The sequence below is a fragment of the Pecten maximus genome, chromosome 16 (assembly GCF_902652985.1).
Source record: "Pecten maximus chromosome 16, xPecMax1.1, whole genome shotgun sequence".
NCBI lineage: Eukaryota > Metazoa > Mollusca > Bivalvia > Pectinida > Pectinidae > Pecten > Pecten maximus.
In genome coordinates, this window is record NC_047030.1 from 29,898,442 (window position 1) to 29,923,675 (window position 25,234).

Genomic DNA, 25,234 nt, shown 5'->3' on the forward strand with positions numbered 1-25,234 from the left:
GTTTTCCATCCAAAATCTCATCAAATTTTCTATGGTTTTCGCACTAAAATCTCCTGTCTTCCTTATCAGTTTTTATCTCAACAGCCCTGGAAACAGTTTATAATTGGAAAACAAGAACATTTCATTTTTCACAGGTTGTATACATCCACAGATCTTCCGGGTTGAGCGTAACTTAGATGACTCTCGTAGGAATGAAATCATCGTACAGTAAAAAGGAGAGGTAAAGATGTATTAGTGGGAGCTCGACACTCCCCGGTAGTATTTTTCACACTACAATGCACCGTACATCAGATGTAAGCTCACATCTGGCTCCAAGTACCAGGCTCAAAGCCCTTCATCATGAAAACACACACCCAGGGCCATTTACAACATTACATACCCTCGACAGGCAATTTTATATAATTTTCTACAATTTAAGGCCTCAGTAACCATTCTCTGTCAGAAGGAAACATAATCGCCAATTTGTCGTTGCACTGATAATATGTAACTGTGTTTAACCGCACATAAACCAGGTCCACATTATACAAGCCCGCGTCCTGAAGCCACAGAACTACATTTTTTTGTACGTAAGACACTGGTACAACTGGTGGTTGTCCCTGAATTCTCACATCCAGAAACATGCTTCAGTCAAATCGGGCCAAAATACTATCAACCTAACAGTATAGAATGAATCTGATGAAGGACATGGCGTTGATGGCCAGTAACTCCAATTATCAACCTGTCCGAGATTTCTGTTGGCTTCATTTTCTTCCAATTGAATTACCACTGACAACCAAAAGGGCGGTGATACCCTTCAAGATGACTTTAGGGTTAAAAACTTTACTGAAGCAAACAGTAGAGCTCTGAACTACTTATAAATTTATTAACATTATAAGAACTGAGATATGTTGGTAGAGCATCCATCTAAGAATTTGGAATGCAAGGAGTTAAAATCCTGGTTATTCGATTTGCTGGTTTAAATATTCTAATGCGTATTTCGTACAGGATGACAAACTGTTTCTTGAATAAGCTCCAACTTATAAAATGTCCTCTGTATCAGTTTTATTATACTTATATAAGAAGTTGTTAGGATTAAATGAAACATTAGATATAGCTTGACCGAAAACGATCTTGATATTTCAACTTGACCGAAAATGGCCTTGATATTTCAACTTGACCGAAAACGGCCTTGATATTTCAACTTGACCGAAAACGACCTTGATATTTCAACTTGACCGAAAACGACTTTGATATTTCAACTTGACCGAAAATGACCTTGATATTTCAACTTGACCGAAAACGACCTTGATATTTCAATTTGACCAAAAATAATCTTGATATTACAATTTGACCAAAAACAATCTTGATATTACAATTTGACCGAAAAAGACCTTGATATTTCAACAGATTTCGTTCACATTAATGAAAATGAAAGTGTTGGACACTGCATGACATTACATTTCTGGAGCTGAACAACCTCTTGACTTTCATTGCTTCCTGGTCTAATGCTGATAAAATACATCAGGAGTTGTGTCCCTTTTAATATCTCCCCGTCATTTTCTGTATAAAATCAATTAAATGTAAGGCATAATTCAGGGTCACTTTTGTATTCCACACTTAAAGTACATGTAGAAGGCCTCAGAGTGACAGTCACCAGTGCTTTACCTCATTACAGCCCTCATCCTCCGATCTGTTAATCATTAATCAACTAACACACAACATATTCAGTGATTTGTTAGCTTAACATCAACTTCTATAATTCATTAATTTCCAAATACACAGTGTAATTCAATATTTTCCCAGGTTTATCAATTTCTGAAAATTCAATTTTTTGTTTTAATTCAAACATATGAAATTTATGCATTTTTAAAAGACAATTTTGTTTTATTTTTATTTCATGTTAAAATCAAAAATTCCTTTTTTTTTAAGGAAGCGATTCTGAATTTTTGCTGCTAATCAGAGCTGCTTTTCTTCATCATATTAACAAAGTTCAGCTCAACCTAATTACAGACACAGCAGACAAGGGTATGAATGGGTGAAAAGGTGTCAAAGGGGCTAAGGAATTAAGTCATAAAGGGCCAAACGGGTCGAGGACGCTTCAAGTACTATCTTTAAGAGCCAATAACCTATGATTAGTGTGATGATAATCTGAGGCCCCTATAAGGCAATGTAATTGTTCCTGTGACTTCCATCCCACAGGAAAACAGCACCCCCTGTGCTGACCTTTGACCTTGGACTACTTTTTGCTTAACCAAACTTGATTTGACAGTTTGATATATACATGTAGTATTTATTCAAATTTTGAATTGATTATGTTTGAATTGAAACAAATTAATATTAAACTGTGCACATTCTGGGGGATTCAAATGCTTTCTGTCCTAGAAGTACAAATTCCTAAATAAAAATCCAAATTAAATGATTTCCTCATTTTCTGCAATGACCCAACCATTTAAAAACACATATATACTGTAATGTACTGGTAAGTTAACTCTTCAATGTATCCTTCATCAATAAATAATGAAATGTCAGCGGGCCAGTGTGACTTGTACAGTATTGAAACATCTCCTCACTCAGCTGACGGAACATGCCTCTTTGGCTCAGTTAGAACCCAGTCTATCACCCAGGAGACCAGCAGGGTTTGATTTTTTTTAAATTTTATTTTGTCCTCTACCACCAGTTTTTACTTTCCTTTTGGTCATTTAATTAATTTTACTTTAAATCTGATGTAGTGATAGTCTGATCCTCACTTATATAATGGGGTACAAATGTTCAAACTGTCGTGGAAATTACAATGGATGTATGACTAGATTGACAGCTATCTGAAAGTGTTCTTAGGAAGAGGATATGATGTTCAACTGTCTGGACAATTTAGGTCAGACTTGGGCCGAGTGACAAAAACAAAGCTATAACATGTCTGAGTTTACAACAGGCATCTGTTGGTTCTCCCCACTTACACTTCAGACAAGGAAACATTAAACGATAATCATAAAACTGGCCAAATCGCCATAACATCACTTTGTGTGTCAGAGAAAACATTTGAATACCTTATATCAAACATAAATCTGATATCCCACATAAATCTGATATGTCGTTGTTTTTTGTTTTTTAATCTTTTAGTTGTTTGGTTCTGGTCCAGTAATATTACTGTCTTTTGTCCTTGTTCTGTATTAAAAGCAGGGAGGGGGGGGGTGAATTGCCTAATAATATCTTATACATTTGTATAGAATATTTGTTTATTATTACATCACTAAGTCTATGTAAGATTTTAGAATTTAGAAGAGGGGTGGGGGGGGGAGGTGGGGGGGTTAAATTGCCTAAAAATATCTTGTACATTGGTAAAGAACATTGTTTATTATTACATCACTAAGACTAGCCAGGTTCTTTTTTTAGTAAGCTGGCAGAAAAATTTCATAAATACATCTTCCACCTGCATGTAATATCTCTCCATACAGAAAACTGTACCAGTTCACATACTGTGATTACAAAGTTGATGGGGTTGTTAGAAATTCTTCTGTGGCAACTCACAGGAAAAGTGACTCAATCGAGCCTAATTGTGCTAATTAAGCTGTGCTGATTTGATTAAACTAATTAATGTTCCACTTGATAGCACCTGTACGTTTCTCGTTAAGGTCATCAAACTGTACTCTTAAACTCAGCACCTGTCGTCAATTACGCCTGGAGAGCTCTTCATGATGACAGCAACAACCTCCTAGGACATTCCACCAAATTTCTCCCGATTTAATATTAACAAATTTAATTAATTCAATCGTGAGCAGGTGTTAATGATAAAAATCATCCACTATGACAAGAAAAAACATTTTACCATCTGCCCATACTCTCAGTAAATCTAATTGAATGATTAGAACACAGATTATACCATAGTTGAAATATCCCTCTGGTAAAAGCTTTGGTAGAATCATTGAAAAAAATACCTTAAACATCTGTTTATGGTGATTGTACCTGGTAGCATCCACAATGTAGAATACTTGTGTGTTTAACCTGTCTAAACCAGAACCTGTATAATCTGGATACCTGTATCAACCAGAACCTGTATAATCTGGACACCTGTATAAACCAGGCCTTGTATAATCTGGACACTTGTATCAACCAGAACTTGTATAATCTGGATACCTGCCTAAACCAGAACCTGTATAATCTGGACACCTGTATCGACCAGAACCTGTATAATCTGGACACCTGTATCAACCAGAACCTGTATAATCTGGACACCTGTATCAACCAGAACCTGTATAATCTGGACACCTGTATCAACCAGAACATGTATAATCTGGATACCTGCCTAAACCAGAACCTATATAATCTGGACATCTGTATCAACCAGAACCTATATAATCTGGACATCTGTATCAACCAGAACCTATATAATCTGGATACCTGTATAAACTAGGCCTTGTATAATCTGGACACCTGTATCAACCAGAACCTATATAATCTGGATACCTGCCTAAACCAGAACCTGTATAATCTGGACACCTGTATCAACCAGAACCTGTATAATCTGGATACCTGTATAAACCAGAACCTGTATAATCTGGACACCTGTATCAACCAGAACCTATATAATCTGGATACCTGCCTAAACCAGAACCTGTATAATCTGGACACCTGTATCAACAAGAACATGTATAATCTGGATACCTGCCTAAACCAGAACCTATATAATCTGGACACCTGTATAAACCAGAACCTGTATAATCTGGATACCTGCCTAAACCAGAACCTGTATAATCTGGACACCTGTATCAACCAGAACCTGTATAATCTGGATACCTGAATCAACCAGAACCTGTATAATCTGGACACCTGTATAAACAAGGCCTTGTATAATCTGGATACCTGCCTAAACCAGAACCCATATAATCTGGATACCTGTATAAACCAGGCCTTGTATAATTTGGAAGATTCCTGTCAGAGTCTGAACTTGTATAATATGGATACCAGTATAAACTAGACCCTTTGTCATTTTGAAAGAAACCTGTTTAAATCAGAACCTGTCCAATCAGAGTGATAATTACACCTGTAGCGATAATGTGTCTCCAGCCTAGTTTTATATGACAAACCACGGGACGTAGATATAATTGATAAGACTACAGAAATCAGAACTGTGTAATACCATGATGTGTGAAACATTGAATGAACGGCCCAGGTAATTGATCGATCGTAGATTTTTTTTAGTGATGATCGGGTGGCGTTCACGTATTAATGAACTCTAGGAACACAGCTGTATCCAATAAACATCCAGGTGTGAATTACACTACCACATACACATAGGTACACAGTATAGGGATTCAGGTCACCGTGTAGGATGGATACACACCAGATTATATTTAAATATTCATTAAAACAGACAATCACTGGGCCGAGTATCATGTTAACATATTTTGTTTTCATCATCTATATCTTTCTACTTCAATCAATCTGCCATTCTGTGTTAAAATTAAAGTCAATGGTGTTTTGTATTAATTACTAAATTCTCTAGACACATCTATTTATTTATACATCGTTAGGTTAATTTGTACAGACAATTGATAATCAATATGCTTTTTTTTTAAACGAAGGCCCCTGAGTACACAAAATGCAGTAACTTTTATACTTGTGACTCTCCATCATCACATCAGGTACGCACTTGCAAATTTATGTATGTTGAGGTGACAGTTTTAAAATTAATTAATCTACAGATAAAATATTTCATCAATTGGAAATAAATTGATACATTTTAGCATACAAATATTTTAAATAATAATACATTACAATATCTTAATTAGTCTACAAATATCTTGTAAATGATAACTTACAATATCTTAGTCTACAAATATCTTGTAACACCAGTTAAACATCTCTGCTTTAAGACATTTCTTACATGAACATCTACCAGCGAGCAGACGGTCAATACCTGTATAGTAGAAGTTAGTCCTTCATTTATCTTGTAGAACATAAGATGCTTTTCTTGCACAGACACATCATCCCAACAGTTGTCCTCTTCCTTTTTCTACCAAACATCATTAATCCCAAAGACACATTTCTGTACCGTTGTCCAGCTCGGATTAATTAGTACCAACAGATTGCTTCTGCTATCCTAGCCGATGCACAATGTGTTTATATACTGATAAACTCTCATCTCAGGGAAAATACCAATGAATATGCAAATGAGGTTATCCCAGATAATACTTAACACACACACACGGTTTAATTTCCTTGTGTAGCTGTAAACACTCTTGTGTGAACCAAGTCAAGTGACCCTTACACATCTAGTGAAATGACCTCTAGCTATGTTTATGACCTCCGTATACACATGTAAGATAGTAAATACTGTATCATTTCACAAACACATACAACTTAAAATTTGAACGAAATATTTCGTAAATATGATCTTTAACAAGTTTGAATAGTTTTTGTTGTAAATAAAATCTTGCAGATTTTCATTGCGGGGATTAAAAGTAGGAGGTGGTGATGAGAGGAAGGAAGTGTCTGACTGGGCTGAATACCGACACAGCCCTAGTCCTTGAAGTTATCAGTACAAATATTTGTCAGTCTCACCAACGTCACATATAGCCAGCATTAACATCAGGTTATGGGCCACAATATTGACAGAGGAACCTGATCTAATCTCTATAAATATATGTAATCATTCGCTGTTGACAAAATAACGCGGGTCAAATTTCATTAACACTTGCAACATACATACAGAGTATTGGGTTCTATTGATGGACGTTAATTATTTCATTTCCTCATCAAGTCACAATACCTAACAGTTAGTTATAATCAGTAACAGATTTGCAGCTGAAGCCTCGATCAGATATAATATCTATTCACTATTTTTTCTGTCAACAAAATTTGTCTCTAAAATTTAGTTATTTCATTTGAAATATTCACAGCTACCAAATTGTGTTAATATACTTATTGCTTCTGTTTTCATTTATAAATCAGGAATTTAGCTTCCTTAAGCACCTATACAGCCAGAAATTTCAGCCAAGTCACTTATCGTACTTTCAGTTTCACAGAAACACCAATATTCATGTAATCAAGTCATTTTCTTCCTCATTCAAGAAAACATTTGTATCAATACAACTATGTACATCTTAGATCAAAATAATTTAACATTGGCAATTCCGGTGTATTATACCTGACAATTTTCTGAAAATACGTCTTTTTTGATTCAATGAATTTTCTGTTGGTATTTCATTGAGCCTCTTATAATATATAGGTTACAACAGCAATCCGTTGAAATTCTGTGGCCAGTTTATGATTTTTCAAGCTGCCATTTGACAGGTTGGGTGTGATATATAGAAGAAGCGCATGAAAATTTGCCGTAAATCAGAGTTTAAAAAGTTGCTGTCAACAATATCCTGTGACGCATACCGTGTAACACTGTGCTTTACAGGCGTACCCCGATATTTACTGCGGTACAGTCGACAGGATTTTTATATTTTACCAGCTTGTTTTAGATACATCATTGTTATATTGTTAACGCATTATCCTTCAGTTACATAAAAAAATATCTGAATCAATGAAATTAGCATGGTTTCCCTTGGGAAAGAATTTATACTGATAACCAATTTTCATACAATCATATCAGACAGACAAGATTTTTTCATATAAATATATCTTCACTGAGAACCAATATAGATATCTTTATTTTGTAGAGACAGTTATAGACGAACGAATATAGATATCTTTATTTTGTAGAGACAATTATAGACTAACACAGAATATGGAGCTCTTCAGAGCTATAAATACCAGACACTATCAGAAAAATGTATCCAAGTGTTGATTGCAGGCCTTTTAAGCCAATAACTGCAATATTCCACGGAGAATTCAGTCAAAAAAAAATCCAATAAGTGGCGACACTTTACAACGACTCTGGTCTTTGTTTGAATGGAATGATCTTTATACCTCTACTCGGCCCTGGAAAGGTCGCGCCGATCACCCTTATTGATTGACATAAAGCTGAAGGCAGCAGACGGCCCATGCTCATGACAATTTGTGTCGCCAGGAGTTAACAGCAAGAAAATTGCATGTAAAACCAGTTTTTTTTAATAAATTGCATGTGCATAAGAAGTTTTGGAAAGGAGGCTGCCAATCCTCGGAAGGTTACAGTTGTTCCGAGGACATTTCCCCGTACAAAGGGAATCCTTGGAAACACCAAGCCAAGTAATTCAATAGGCATCAGACATACAAGTTCTAAATTATACAGGAAAGCCAATATACGTTGTTGTTCCATGTTTACCAAGGATTCCAAACATGTAAATTAGATTACAATCCGACATATATACTACATTTGTCAGCTGTTACATAAACCTTAGCTCTCGGAATCACAGCCAGGATTTTTACTGTAGTATTTAATCACCAATAGAAATCAAAACCAGTAACGTAGTTGGCCTTGATTCTGGATTATTTAACTTGGAGAATCTGTAGTCTGTTGCTGATCTTTTTGACCTATTTTAATTATCTCTCTCGTTTGTAAGGGAATTCACTGTTATTTCTTAGACTTAGTTTTGTAAATCATTGTAATTCTAAGCATTGCCAGCTTTCATTCAAATCTTGACCTTTTACACTGGGAAATTAATGACCTTGACAAGTTATATCACCTTGGGAATATTTAAGCTTTCACTGAATTTCAGAATGACCTCCAGAAACTACAAACTTTGTCCTTGTGAAATTACAGAGTTGTTGACCTTAGGAACTGATAGGCTTGTGTTGATATTGAGAACCAATATACTTGAGATTAGACATTGATGTCCACGAAAAGTCTACTTACCTTGAGAATCTAGAGTATGCAGACTTCACAATCAATAACTATTTTGATCTGAGGAATCTTTAACTCTCATTAACCCTGAAAATCTATATTGTTTGTTGACCTTGAGGAACAAGAGCCTTTACAAACCTATTGGCAACAAACAGCTCTGGCTCACCAAGTTCTACACTGCAGAGTTACCGTAAAACACTAAAAGCAGGAAATTGTCTAAGTAACTTCCACAGGCCAAATTTCTACCTAGATGTTCAAAGGAACAGCTTCACATTATGTAGAATTATAAGAAAAAGGTTAGAATAACATTAACATGCCACCCACTTTATCAATGGAGAATTCCTACAGACAGTTTCCATATCTGAACAACCTGCTACACCGTTTATCCCCAGAGAACTCCTCCAGACAGTTTCAACATCATCAACAAGCTACACACTTTATCCCCAGAGCCAGAGAATTCTCCAGACGGTTTCAACATCATCAACATGCTACACAATTTATCTCCAGAGAATTCCTCCAGACAGTTTCAATATCATCAACATGCTACACATTTTATCAATGGAGAATTCCTCCCGACAGTTTCAACATCATCAACATGCTACTAACTTTATCCCCGGAGAACTCCTCCAGACAGTTTCCTGTCAATGTTTTCTCAAATCATACTTTCATTGTTTCAGCAAAATAGACAAACTTTGTGAAATACTTAAATGCTATCTGACAGATTTAGTTAAAACCCATTCCAAGCTGTTCATATGTCCACAATGATATTGGTTAGCACCGACTGATTAGACTTGGGGCTGCAGTGGCTGAGTGGTTAAGGTGTCCTGACACTTTTATCACTAGCCCTCAAACTCTGGGCTGTGAGTTCGAAACCAACGTAGGGCAGTTGCCAGGTACTGACTGTAGGCCGGTGGTTTTTCTCTGGGTACTCCGGCTTCCCTCCACCTCCAAACATTGGCACGTCCTTAAATGACCCTGGCTGTTAATAGGATGTTAAACAAACTAAACCAAACCAAGCTTAGACCTATAGAATACCAGTCACAGCTTTGTATTATTTGATATTTTTTTTATAAAAATTGATCTTGATATGGCTAGAATAGATCAGCAGTGCATGTCTGCTTCAAATACACAACAATATCATATTTCATACTGTTCTGCTAATTTCAATCTTTAGTTGTTTCCATGACTCTGAAACAAGATCATTTCAGCTCCTTGAAGATTTAAATCATCAGTCTGGTAATTCAGCTATTCAAACTCAATCAATTTAAATTTGGACACCATATCTGGATCTTCAATATCAAATACTGCACATCGAAATCGGCAAATGTTTTTCCACAAAATTAAGTCAATCATTTTAGACAGTCTTAAAAATTATACTTGAAAACTATTCAAGAAAACCACTTGACTGAAAATAAATTCAATGAAGCTAACAATTAAAATAAATTTGAGAACATAAATTGAGTAATCTATTTCATTCTTTGACAAGTTCGATTGTTATCTCATTCAGTTACTCAGCGTAACCTTTTGTTTTAGTAAGTACGCTAGCCAAATCGTAATAAATGGTTGCTAGGCCGATGACCAGCCGAATGCTCTGTATAAGTATAACTGACAGACTAAACAAACCAGCAGACTGCCCTTTAAAGGATCGAGATAAATCTGACATGGCTGGCGACAAAACGGACAGGTAGTGTTATCGGAGAACATTACGAGATTTGTCTAGGTGATTTACTCGGAGATCGTACCAAAGTGCACTTGTGTACCGGAGCATTGTCTCTGCCAACAGTTGTCTACTGATGCTTTGCATCTGTATTGACAGAATCGTCTAATTTCATCAAGATGGTGGTTTTAATTTGTCCGACATATTACATCACTCCCTACTTCACCCAGACCTAAAATTATCCACTCCCAAGCATTGGTGACTTCATCTTTTATTAGACTGCAGTCTTGGAGTCTACTGAACAGCTAATTCATCAATGTTCAGTTTCACAACTCAATTGATTAAAGCTAATTAATTTACTTGATTTTAAAAACAAAAACAAGAGGCCTTTTGGCCCTGTATCATTCACCTCTAAGCAGATTATGTAGGCCTAATATCACAAACATTTTGGATATTCAGAAGTTATTTGAAAATTTTGATACATCTGACCTGTGGCCTTGACAGAAGGTCAAGGTCATTCATTTGAACAAATATGATAGGCCTAATATCAAACATTTTGGATATTCAGAAGTTGTTTGAAGATTTTGATACATTTGACATGTGGCCTTAACAGAAGGTCAAGGTCATTCATTTGAACAAATATGATAGGCTTATTATATCAAACACATTTTGGATATTCAGAAGTTGTTCGAAGTTTTTGATACATTTGATCTGTGGCCTTAACAGAAGGCCAAGGTCATTCAGTTAAACAAATATGATAGGCCTTATATCACAAACATTTTGGATATTCAGAAGTTATTCGAAAATTTTGATACATCTGACCTGTGACCTTGACAGAAGGTTAAGGTCATTCATTTGAACAAATATGGTGGCTCTTTATATCAGTATGCTGCAGGCTCAATATCATTGCCCTGTGCCTTTTGGATAATGAGAGATATCAATATGTTATTATGTTCAGTGTAAAGGCTTTCGTTGAAAATGTTCCTTTAAGATAACATTCCCAACTTCTGGGTGGCCAAGCATGATACATCAATTTAAATGTCTACCTGTGATGTTATGAATGGCTATTCAATGTATATAGCCAGACAATATTTTCTATCTATATAGCCACAAGGCATTACAATCGGCCATGTCATAACTACTCGACAATATTTCTGATTTTTCTGTGATCGATACAGTTGATATCAATTGATACACAATTAATATCAATCAAAACTGATTAATTTGTGATGCTATTCACATATCTTAAGAAACAAAATCTAATATAATCAGAATCACTCAATATTTCAATACAACTACCTAACCATTCATAGTATACAACTTTTCATATTTTGGAATGACCCAAGTATAGCTGTTGTTTGGATCGATATATAATTCCAAACATCCTTTTTATAATATTGCTCTATTTTATTGACACAATATCTATTGAAGATTACAACTTTAAACTAAGATAGCGACAGATTATTTTTCTTGTGAGAAGCATGAAATATTTCTATACAGATACATTTTGTTTTGCTAATAAAATAAAGCAAAGAATCAAATTGTTACTGTTTTTTTTAGCTCAGACCATAAAAATGTTGACACCATCAAATGTTTGATACTTTGGTTTCTGACTCCATACAAAAACAACAAAACCTGCCAATAAACAGGGCAGCAGTCCATCAGGTTTCAGATCAAAATAAACAACACAATAACAGGTTTCAGATCACAATAAACGACACAATATAGTCCCTCAGGTTTCAGACCACAATAAACGACACAATATATAGTTCCTCACCTTTCAGATCACGATAAAGCGGAACTTGCCTCCCTGTAGTCACCAATATGACACACCATTGTGCCCAAGGTCATAAACTCCTAAAGGATATAGGCCAATACTGATGGCACTAGTTGGAGCCATAATATACCCAGAACACACAATCTTCATAAAAACCCTATTAAGATTACAAAGCGATATCTGCCAGTATATCAGCAGACAAATTATTGCCTAGATCTCTCAGATCTTCTCCTCATCAGATATCGTATAGTACTGTCTGTGATTCGGAGGACCAAAAAGGGTTATATCTACCATCAGTCCAATATACTGTGATCATTTGGCTGCAGTTAGCTGTGTTTGAGGTATAAATGCTTGCAGGCACGGGTTTCTACTCCTGAAGCACTTGCACCTTATATTTGATCTTTGTGACACTTTTAACTCTCTACCTGCATCTACACTAGTAATATTGCTGGTATATCTATAATAGTACTGTCAATAAATATATAAACAAGGATTTGAAAACATTTAGCACTTCGTTGGTACCTATGTCAATTTGTCTCAATTACTTGTCTGATCAATTAGGGCCTATACAGGTTGTTCAAAACATCACCAGGGAGTGTGACTCATTAAATAATGTCAATTGTATTTGAAATCACAGCAAAGGGAAGTTAAATAGAAGCTTAGCCCTGCCCTGAAATCTACACATTGCAAACCTGCCCTGAAATCTACACACTGTAAACCTGCCCTGAAATCTACACATTGTAAACATATTAATTTTGTCTTTTGCCTCTAAAACAATATATAAAACAGTTTTTTGAGTGTTTTTCACCTTCTTCATCAAACTTTCGTTAGTCATTTCTCATGAAATTTCTTTTAAAATGTTTGTTTAGATTTACAGACAATTACTGTTTTTATGGATCATTGCATGACATCCGCCAGTAAGAGAAATTACATGTGCTCCACTGTTGTCACTCATGGGTGTATATAATCTAGTGGTCAGGAGTGACCTGTGGTCATTATGAGCTCACCAGTGCTACAGTGACCCCTGCCGGAGAGATGACCCCTGAAGGAGAGATAGAGTGTCGGTCCCTGGGCCATGTGTGATACTACAGTGTTGTAAGGTGACTGTCCACTCATCCTTAATAGCTACACACACCTTTATGTGTGGACAGAATGCCCAGTCTGTGAAAATGACCCCGTCAATGACCTCTAACAATTTGTCCCAAATTGACCAACACACCCAGATCACTATAAACACTTCTGTCTCCAGTGACCAATTTTCATGCTGGTCAAACGGTCAAACACTACTATCCACTGGGAAGCATCAGAGTCAGTACAGAGTTTGCTTTCTGTCATTTATTACATTAGTGATACGTTTTATTTCTGACAGCATTGTTTTGTTACTTCTTAGTCAACTACTATAGTACCTGTTTACACTGGTACCAAAAGTTAACTACTACAGACAGATTGTAAAGAGTCCATCACATTAAGAGGTCCACTTCAGACACAATATACCGAGGTACATCTTTGCCAAGATGAAAAGAAACAGATTACTGTAAATACTTTTGTATTTCGAAAGGTCTTTACTTTGGTAAAATCAGATAAAATATTACAAAGGACCTACCCATGCTTGGACAGGCTTCAGTATCAAAACTGCAAAAAAGGGCAATAACTGTGTTTAAAACGATAACATAGACCTATACGATACCCGGTCATCCCAAAGGTACACAAATACAAAAGTTAATAATTATGATGACATTATGCCCCAGACAACGTGATATGGGTCCTCTGACAGACTATACTGAGCTGTAGAGAGTTTAAACTTCTAGTCTCCTCTACCGGTTAGGGGACCAACAATCAAAGTTTAAATAATTCACAATTCCTCTTTTCTGAATCTAAGGCTACTTGACACTGTGGTTATTTCAAAATATCCTTTAAGCTGGATGATGGAGTGGTCAGTTAGAGCAACCAGGGCTTGACTGACCACAGAATGACAGACAGGAACTCCCTTACCTGTCAAGTTGACACCTTCACAATGACCTATTTACCATTCAGTTGTGATATACAGGAGATAATTACAAAGTTATCTCCCCTTCATTCTCACCCACTTCTAAACTCATTCTCGTCGCTCTCACGTATTTGTGGGTCTAATATTACAGGTAAATGTAATTAACTTGTCAACCGATTAAAACATTCAACAGACACAGACCCATTATTTACATGTTTTGATGTACAATGTCGAAATCCCACAGAAATAACTAAAACATCTAAATGTTCTGATACAGAAGTCGTAAAAATGCTTATATCCCTGAATGAACACAGAAATACTGTATCAGCTGTAATTAAGCACCTCTCCCTGTCATTGACACTGAATAATTTCTCAAATACAGCATTCTAAGTTACTATCTTTAACTGAATAAAGTACAGTTAACTTTCTGTATCAGAAATTTTAGTCCGTTTTCCGGTGTTTTTTATAAATAGATCAGTTTTGGAATCAATAGTGGATGCATTGAACAGTTTGGTTACTTTTTACACAAGCATCTGTGAGAACCAAACTTTATTGCCCAGTGTAAAGTCAATACCCCTACGGACTCCGAGATCATGTAATGGCTCGCTGTTACAACACAAACATAATCCCCATTTTGTAAATGTCCCAGCAACAGAATGGATGATTTCACCAAGACTGCCATGCTTTTTTTTACATTTGCGATTTCTTTTCCATGAGTGTATTTGTGTTCAAATATAGTAATGTATTAAAAAAAGAATCCCATTCACCCAAATTTCACCTGTAACAATTACACTGATATGCATTGTTGCCTTGGTAACAATTACACTGATATGCATTGCTGTCAATTTTTTCTCTCGGGTATATTTTGTTATATCAACAGTTTTGTGTATGGTTGTCAGTTTGATACTGAACGTAGTGTTCAAATACTTGTTAAGTTTCAGATCCAATAAAAAGAAAACAAATATTTAGATTTAAGGTCAATGGTCCATGTACAAAACAACATCGGTGGGTCCCCTGTAGGTCAGTACATATAGGTGAACAAAAAGAAAGGCCAAATACACAACAGATATTTTTTCATTCAAACTCCCATACCCGACTTGTTTCACCCTAAATATTATGACTGAACGGTCAAAGGGATATCCTGTGATGTCATCATAAGAAAATGACCCGAAGCATTCACGGTCTGTGTCCATACGTCATACAGCCAATGTGTATTGAGGATTTTAAATTATTGTTGACGTTATCAGAATTCTTTAATTTGTTTATCTTTTTTTATTTACCTCATATCTTTAAATCTGGAAGTTTGTTTTGAACTTTTTTTGTAAGAGTAGTTACATCTAAATTCAATAACAAGTTCAGTATCCTTTCATTTATCCGCAATACACACATCAATCAAATCAACACCATATTTAAAAGGAAAAACATTATTACCTATAATTATACTCATCAAACATCCGAAAAAAATAGTCCACGTGGTAATTAGTTCGCGTTAATGACAAACAGACCTTACCTGCATGACAGGAACTGTATATCCATGGTAACACAAATTGTCACAGGTGTGTAAGAATACTAAAGCCGATAAATCACAATTACCCACACAGGAATTTCACCGAACATCTCACAGGGCCTATACAGTTTAGGACCATCACGATCAATGGTACGGAAGCTGGACTTTCAGAGAAGGTTAGAGTCGGTAATGTCCTCAGACAGGGCAATCAAATGTGATGGATACAATTTCTACACAAAACATTAACTAGATATACGATAAATCACAATCGGAGTTGTGTATCAATATTGGCCCTGTCAACCTTGCAAATACAAGGAAACCATATATTCAGATAGACTCAAAGCTCGTGTCTTCCCAAGTGACAAACTCACTGGAGAAAGTGGGACTTAAGTTTTCTCTGTGTGTAGTGAGGTGCGGTTGGCTGTCACCCACAGTTTCTCCAAACTCACCAATCAATACATTCCAAGACATTCCTCGTGCGAGCTTGTGAGCTCTTTGTCTCCGGACCGCCTGTGAATTATTGCTGTGCATCTGTCCCTGATAGCAACACAACAAGGCACTTCGACCAATGACATCGACAGCAATACATAACATAATTAGATAATTTAACAATACACACAGTTGGTTGACACTCCCAAACACTGGTCGGGGATTCTACCCCCGGCATTCCAACACGAGCAGACGGCCTAAATTCAAATTCAAATCGTCTCCCTTAGTGAAGTCTGTTATTGTCACAAGTGGTAAAAAAAAAAACCAATCCATCCTCTACTCCTTCAGATGGAATAACTTGATTAGGCTTTCTTCAACAATTCAGAAATATTTAATCTGCCATGTCCCAATAAATAACATTGTTTGAAGGTAACGGAGAAAAATTCCGCCCCAAAGTGACTGCCCGATCAGTCATGCTCGACTTCATACTCATCAATGCAGACGTTTTTAATTTCCATGATTAGCCATGTTTCGGGCAGTAATTAGAATGCTGACATTCTTTCTAGGTTCACCTCCATTGACAAAGTCGGGCACATAGGACACTATCATTCATCAACGAGGACAGTTTTTTTTAATTTCTTCGATTAACCAATGTGCGATGGTCACCCATGTGCGTGCCGATCCACAGCATAAAACAAGCAATCAATCTAATAAAGTAATTTCTTTCAAATTATAACTTTTTTAAAAATTGGGTTAAGGAAATGTTTGAGAAACTAATCATGTGACGTAACATTAAGTATAACACAATATTTATGTTCAATTCTAAGAAAAACTATAAGACATTTAATCTTTTAACTTTAAACAGAAAAAAGAGTTTTAAAAAGATAATAAAAACATTTTCTTCATTCCAACAGGTCTCATTAGCTCCAGACGAAACAATAAATAACATTATTGTACATTTCAATACAAAACAGGGACGCGAAGTAATCTGTCATGACACAGTTTAAATCAATTTTCTTTCTGGCGATATCAGCTGTTTAACAAAACGCTTCCCATTTCCTTCATCAGGAGACATGGAAATTGATTATAACTGGATAAACCAGTCTTCTGACAACTCGCGCTGACAGCTAACATACTTTAAAATATTTCCCTTTTCTGAAATATCAAATAAGCCATTTTAATTGACAGAAGTAAAAGATCCCTTCATAAAATTTCTCGTCAGCTCTTGCATTAAATAGAATTGAACTTACAGCTGTTTGTGCAATTTCTAAAATTCTTAAGAAGATTTTATTTCATTTCAAAATTCAAATAAACCTGTTTTCATCGATTTTATAAGAAATAAGCTTGATCGATATCAAATTACCATAATTTTAATCTTGAACAATTTCACAGTAGGAAATAATTCATACCAGTAAAGTTAATTTACACAAGAAATCATTAACAGTTTGATAATGACCAAACTTATGATTGTGTAATTGTACCGGCGAGCTAGCCGTGGACCTTCGACCAAGAGTAATGGCCAAGCAGTGATATATTAAACTAGAATATTGGTTTCTCCACCTTGACCCGAATCTCTTAAATCCTATAAAATATTATTTAAATGTTGTGTAACGGTGAGTGACAGCTGTACACAGGTGAATACATAATCAGGGATGTGTCAAAATATTCCAGTATTCAGAGTGTGTGACGCGGAAGGAAAACTGACAATGACACTGTCATTCCATTGATATGAACAGCACCTACACAAATACCTGACTGTAATACCGTAGATAAACATTGAACATGAAACTCAACATATTGACAAACACCTCCTCAAGGAGTTAAGGACTTCTGATCTTTAAAGCCGGATTTCCTGCAATTGTATATCAATACTGTCAAATTCATCCATTCAATTGTACTGGCATTGAATTTCAATTAAGTAAAATTACAACTCAGCCATCTTAGGCCTCAACATAACCATCCTTTTAGTGAAAACCATCTCAGTCCTCAGTCCATCATCTCTAGTGACAACCATCACACTCCTCAACCCATCATCTCTAGTGACAACCATCTCACTCCTCAACCCATAATCTCTAGTGAAAACCATCACACTCCTCAACCCATCATCTCTAGTGACAACCATCACACTCCTCAACCCATCATCTCTAGTGACAACCATCTCACTCCTCAACCCATAATCTCTAGTGAAAACCATCACACTCCTCAACCCATCATCTCTAGTGACAACCATCTCACTCCTCAACCCATCATCTCTAGTGAAAACCATCTCAGTCCTCAGTCCATCATCTCTAGTGACAACCATCACACTCCTCAACCCATCATCTCTAGTGACAACCATCAAACTCCTCAACCCATCATCTCTAGTGACAACCATCACACTACTCAACCAATCATCTCTAGTGACAACCATCACACTCCTCAACCCATCATCTCTAGTGACAACCATCACACTTCTCAACCCATCATCTCTAGTGACAACCATCACACTCCTCAACCCATCATCTCTAGTGACAACCATCACACTCCTCGAATCCATCATCTCTAGTGACAACCATCTCACTCCTCAACCTATCATCTCTAGTGACAACCATCAAACTCATCAGCCCATCATCTCTAGTGACAACCATCACACTCCTCAACCCATCATCTCTAGTGACAACCATCAAACTCCTCAACCCATCATCTCTAGTGACAACCATCACACTCCTCAGTCCATCATCTCTAGTGACAACCATCACAGTCTTCAACCCATCATCTCTAGTGACAACCATCACACTCCTCAACCCATCATCTCTAGTGACAACCATCACACTTCTCAGTCCATCATCTCTAGTGACAACCATCACACTCCTCAACCCATCATCTCTAGTGACAACCATCACACTCCTCAACCCATCATCTCTAGTGACAACCATCACACTCCTCAACCCATCATCTCTAGTGACAACCATCACACTCCTCAACCCATCATCTCTAGTGACAACCATCACAGTCTTCAACCCATCATCTCTAGTGACAACCATCACACTCCTCAGTCCCATCATCTCTAGTGACAACCATCACACTCCTCAGTCCATCATCTCTAGTGACAACCATCACAGTCTTCAACCCATCATCTCTAGTGACAACCATCAAACTCCTCAACCCATCATCTCTAGTGACAACCATCACACTCCTCAACCCATCATCTCTAGTGACAACCATCACACTCCTCAACCCATCATCTCTAGTGACAACCATCACACTCCTCAACCCATCATCTCTAGTGACAACCATCAAACTCCTCAACCCATCATCTCTAGTGACAACCATCACACTCCTCAACCCATCATCTCTAGTGACAACCATCACAGTCTTCAACCCATCATCTCTAGTGACAACCATCACACTCCTCAGTCCATCATCTCTAGTGACAACCATCACACTTCTCATCCCATCATCTCTAGTGAAAACCATCAAACTCATCAGCCCATCATCTCTAGTGACAACCATCACACTTCTCAGTCCATCATCTCTAGTGACAACCATCACAGTCTTCAACCCATCATCTCTAGTGACAACCATCACACTTCTCAGTCCATCATCTCTAGTGACAACCATCACACTCCTCATCCCATCATCTCTAGTGACAACCATCACACTTCTCAGTCCATCATCTCTAGTGACAACCATCACACTCCTCAACCCATCATCTCTAGTGACAACCATCACACTTCTCAGTCCATCATCTCTAGTGACAACCATCACACTCCTCAACCCATCATCTCTAGTGACAACCATCACACTCCTCAACCCATCATCTCTAGTGACAACCATCACACTCCTCAACCCATCATCTCTAGTGACAACCATCACACTTCTCAGTCCATCATCTCTAGTGACAACCATCACACTTCTCAACCCATCATCTCTAGTGACAACCATCACACTCCTCAACCCATCATCTCTAGTGACAACCATCACAGTCCTCAACCATCATCTCTAGTGACAACCATCACAGTCCTCAACCATCATCTCTAGTGACAACCATCACACTCCTCAACCCATCATCTCTAGTGACAACCATCACACTCCTCAACCCATCATCTCTAGTGACAACCATCACACTCCTCAACCCATCATCTCTAGTGACAACCATCACACTTCTCAGTCCATCATCTCTAGTGACAACCATCACAGTCCTCAGTCCATCATCTCAAGTGATAAATTTCAGGAAATAATGTATATTGTCCAAGAGGTTTTTTTTTCCTCATTTTCAACTTCAAATTTTTTTACCAATTTAAATTTTCCTCATTTTTTAAAATTATATATTTTCACAACTTTATAATACAAAGTTGAAGACTCTCTGGAAGAATGACATGAAATACTTACAGTATAGATTTCAGCTTGGTTGTTATAGCTGGCATGTCACGATGTTAGGTCACAGGATGACACACATAAATATAAACATACAGGTGAAAATCCTGATACACAATTCCTTAATCCAACAAATGTCTACAATATTTAAAACTTGGTCCAAACTCTAAACTTTGTAGAACACACCAACATAGAAATAGTATATCTCCACTCGGAGTTTCATGTCACCAGCCTTTTCCTGTCATGAATGAAATGAATAACAAGACTGTGATGGTTGAGTCGTAAATGTCAACGAGAACCCAACATCAAGGAAACGTCGCCTGCAGGGGGCAACATAAGGGAAATCCCGATTCGCTCAACCGGAAAAGCTCATATTGTATGATTAAAGGTATTTAAAAGATTGATTGAAAATGTTGGTCCTGATTTTATCAATAAATGACCTATACCATTCATTCCTTAATGATTATTTGATGAAGAGGTACCGTAAGTAAATGGTAAGTAAACCAAATTAAGGCAAGTTTTGAAGTCTGTTATTAACATGTATAGGAGTCAACCTTGAGTGTGTATACCGATCAAATTTCAGACCCCGGGGGAGGGGCTGTGGGATTCAAAGTCACCGTTAATGTATAAATATCCTTAGTCATTCTTAAGACATCTTCAGAAAAATTTAATTAATTTTCTTAAGGAATAATAATATTTAATTTAGAGGGAATATAAAACCTGTAACTTGAGAAGATTCATTATCGTCATTAATGTCATTTACGATGACAATAATCGCTAATTAAAAAAAAAATATTATAAAAACGAAATTGACGAGACACTAATTAATTAAATCAACACAATCTGACAGAGATTCACTTTTAATGGTTTATTTATTTGTAAGTTGGTGTCTGAATGTCTATCTAAAAAGTATTTTGAGTTTCAACAGATAACGTCAGGTACAATTTATAAGAATGGGATAAAATCTGGCCACAGTGCTCTTGACCAATTGACCGCCCATATCGCTGATTATTTTCTTAAGGGTTTTAAAATTATAAATATAAACATATAATCCCTCTGAAGTTATTGACATTATCAAGCTTGAATTCAATTTAGAACTCATAACATTGTCATAGATCAGGGGAGCCATTTACATCGGATTAAGATAAATGTCTTAATCAATTTGATCAAGATATATTGTTAAATTTCAATAAGTTCCTCTTTTGATGTCTATCCATGATGGTCATAGCTCTTATTACTAGCTTAAACATCCTGATTTATAGATTACACATTATTTTTAAATTGAACGGCCCCTGGTGTTTTGGCCTTGAAGCAGATATTGGATTACTTTGGCCTTGAAGCAGATATTGGATTACTTGAGGACATATAGATACAAATGTTGATGTCTTAAGAATAGAATGGCCATGGAGAGAATTTGACACTTAAATTACAAAATTATGACATCAAAGTGTGATACATATCACATAGGAAGGACAATGAGTGTTCATAGCCATCAATCACATTCTACATCCAATATAACATAGAACTAAAATGTAAAAAAATACCACAAAGATTGCGTCAATTTTAAAATTAAGAAATATCGCGCCATCTTATTACGAGTTTTTTAAGCAATGAAACCTTTAAGCCGATATACATCTCCAGTTAAAACTATTTTCATTATCCACAAATTTTCCGATTGAGCTGGCAGGCTTTGGTACGAGATGATACAGTTATGTAGTATTGAAGGTTTGTTTTTATAAACTTTGTACCTCACAAGCTGTCTCTGCATAAATTGTATAAGGTTTGTACATGACAAGCAATATAGAGATTTCAAAACGAATATACAATAATTCCTCTTAGTTAGTGTTCGGATATTTCTGAAAAAAGGACTCCACATGACAATTTGTTTTAGAAACTCCATTTAAAGCTTGAGCTAGGAACCCATTTAAAAGGCTTTCAACAAATAATTTGGATCTAGTGCTTATCTCAGAATGCAGTACATCTGATTTAATTAATTGTGGCAATTTTTTTAACAATTTAATCTGACTGTGATTACTTTAAAGGTCGAATTTAAAAGGAAAGCTAAAGTAAGTAGTAAAACACTGTAATCAGTTTGTAACGGCCTAATTTAAAGATCTAATGTATCACAACTCAAAAACAATACTTTACACCTAATTAGCTCGACTGATGAGAGCATCTTGGCAAGATTTTCAATAAGATAGAAAACAAATTTATCCAACAGACAAGTTCTTTTTATACATTGGAAAATGTTGGATTCTTTTAAAAATTAGAAAATTGCTTTTAGATCCATTGGTACAGAAATGTGATGATTTGTAATGAAATAGTGGTAGATCTTGCATGGTGGTTCTTTTAAAGAAGAAAAATAAAAAGATTAAATTGATTCTATTTCAAAAGGATAGCATCATTAAAATCTCATTAACTAATTAAGAGGATCTAAATGAAGCTTACATTCCTCGTTAAATTTCACTTAGATCCACGGAGGTTCTTTCAGGTGGGATATTGATTTACCACGACCATTAGCAATTAAGAGATAAGGAGTTCTGAAGTATTAAATTGTAAATTTACCGACATTTATCAGGGGAGGTAACTCTATTAGTATTTTTATATAGTTATCTCCCCTGAAAAGTAATGGTTTGCAATGATGAAGAAATTTCTTTTATAGAGCATTAGAGGAAACAGCTGGACTTCAATGTCTCACTTTTCCATAAAATCATTTGAAACTTATGAACATTCTTACTGTTTTGTGAAAATGGACAGACAGATGGCCAGACGGATGAACAACCCAGCATTACCAACTTAACGTCACTGAAGGAATGTTACTAGAACACCTTAGAAAGCACCTAATAATTTAAATTTTTTCATGACAATCTTTCTTCTGACAATTGAAGCTTGGCCGTTCAATGGAAAATAAGTAAAATTCAGATATACTGAAGACAGAAGAGTTAATAGATACATAACTGTATAGATATATAGAAGGAAAGAGAGAGGAATAAACAGTTCACACCAATAGAGTCTTGGCTGGTACTTTTTTTACATCCAGACCTTAATTTTCAGAGAACCTGATCCAATTATATCAAAGTAATTTTGTCAATTCTCACTGAGTTCTGCTAAACTGTTTAGGTCTTTTATAGAAAGGTCTAGACAAAGGTTATAAATAGTCTCCTCACGCTAGATATCAATGTCCAATACTAGCTGACTAGGTGATGGGGCGAACATGTTTTGTCTGTAAATTTAGATATCAGCCTGATTATACAATAGGTGTAGTCAGATGTAGACATGCATATCACCCTACTTCTCCCCCCTCTATTACCGTATCAGTCCCATCTCCCCCACCCCTCATATTACCGTATTAATCCAATCACCCCCAACCCTCATATTACCGTATTAATCCAATCTCCCCCACCCCTCGTATTACCATATTAATCCAATCTCCCCCACCCCTCGTATTACCGTATTAATCCCATCTCCCCCACCCCTCGTATTACCGTATTAATCCCATCTCCCCCACCCCTCGTATCACCGTATTAATCTCATCTCCCCCACCCCTCGTATCACCGTATTAATCCCATCTCCACCACCCCTCATATTACCGTATTAATCCAATCTCCCCCACCCCTCATATTACCGTATTAATCCCATCTCCCCCACCCCTCGTATTACCGTATTAATCCAATCTCCCCCACCCCTCGTATTACCGTATTAATCCAATCTCCCCCACCCCTCGTATTACCGTATTAATCCCATCTCCCCCACCCCTCGTATTACCGTATTAATCCCATCTCCCCCACCCCTCTTATTACCGTATTAATCCCATCTCCCCCACCCCTCGTATTACCGTATTAATCCCATCTCCCCCACCCCTCGTATTACCGTATTAATCCCATCTCCCCCACCCCTCGTATTACCGTATTAATCCCATCTCCCCCACCCCTCGTATTACCGTATTAATCCCATCTCCCCCACCCCTCGTATTACCGTATTAATCCCATCTCCCCCACCCCTCGTATTACCGTATTAATCACATCTCCCCCATCCCTCGTATCACCGTATTAATCCCATCTCCCCCACCCCTCGTATCACCGTATTAATCCCATCTCCCCCACCCCTCGTATCACCGTATTAATCCCATCTCCCCCACCCCTCGTATCACCGTATTAATCCCATCTCCCCCACCCCTCGTATCACCGTATTAATCCCATCTCCCCCACCCCTCGTATCACCGTATTAATACCATCTCCCCCACCCCTCGTATTACCGTATTAATCCCATCTCCCCAACCCCTCGTATTACCGTATTAATCCCATCTCCCCCACCCCTCGTATTACCGTATTAATCCCATCTCCCCCACCCCTCGTATTACCGTATTAATCCCATCTCCCCCACCCCTCGTATTACCGTATTAATCCCATCTCCCCCACCCCTCGTATTACCGTATTAATCCCATCTCCCCCACCCCTCATATTACCGTATTAATCACATCTCTCCCACCCCTCGTATTACCGTATTAATCCTGTCTCCCTCTGCTGAGAAGTCGGAGTGGATGAGAATTCAATATAACTACATATATTGAAAAAACTTGGATCCATTATCAAGGACAGAACACACTCTTCTGAGGATATCGCTGAAAACAGTGTATATATCTATGTCAAAGAGCATGTTTACTGAATGTTCTGTATCCGGTCTCCTTCATCAATCACATGGAATAAAGACAACACAACCATTTTAACCAATCGTAAAGTTAGAACAGAAAACACAGAAATGGAAAACTCAAAATA

At 36.9% G+C, this 25,234-nt stretch overlaps 1 protein-coding gene across 8 annotated transcripts in view; it reads right to left on the reverse strand.

Annotated features, from left to right (window-relative positions):
• LOC117314625 (rap1 GTPase-activating protein 1-like) overlaps positions 1 to 25,234 on the reverse strand; it is a 257,542-nt gene that overhangs the window by 39,757 nt on the left and 192,551 nt on the right. The window contains exon 1 of one of the 8 annotated variants that reach the window (XM_033868701.1): positions 20,475 to 20,683. The exons of 5 other annotated variants lie outside the window; for them this stretch is intronic. In XM_033868701.1, coding sequence (XP_033724592.1) covers positions 20,475 to 20,509 — 35 coding nt within the window. In that variant the 5' untranslated portion in view covers positions 20,510 to 20,683. 2 more of the 8 variants (XM_033868705.1, XM_033868703.1) reach the window with 2 other exon arrangements.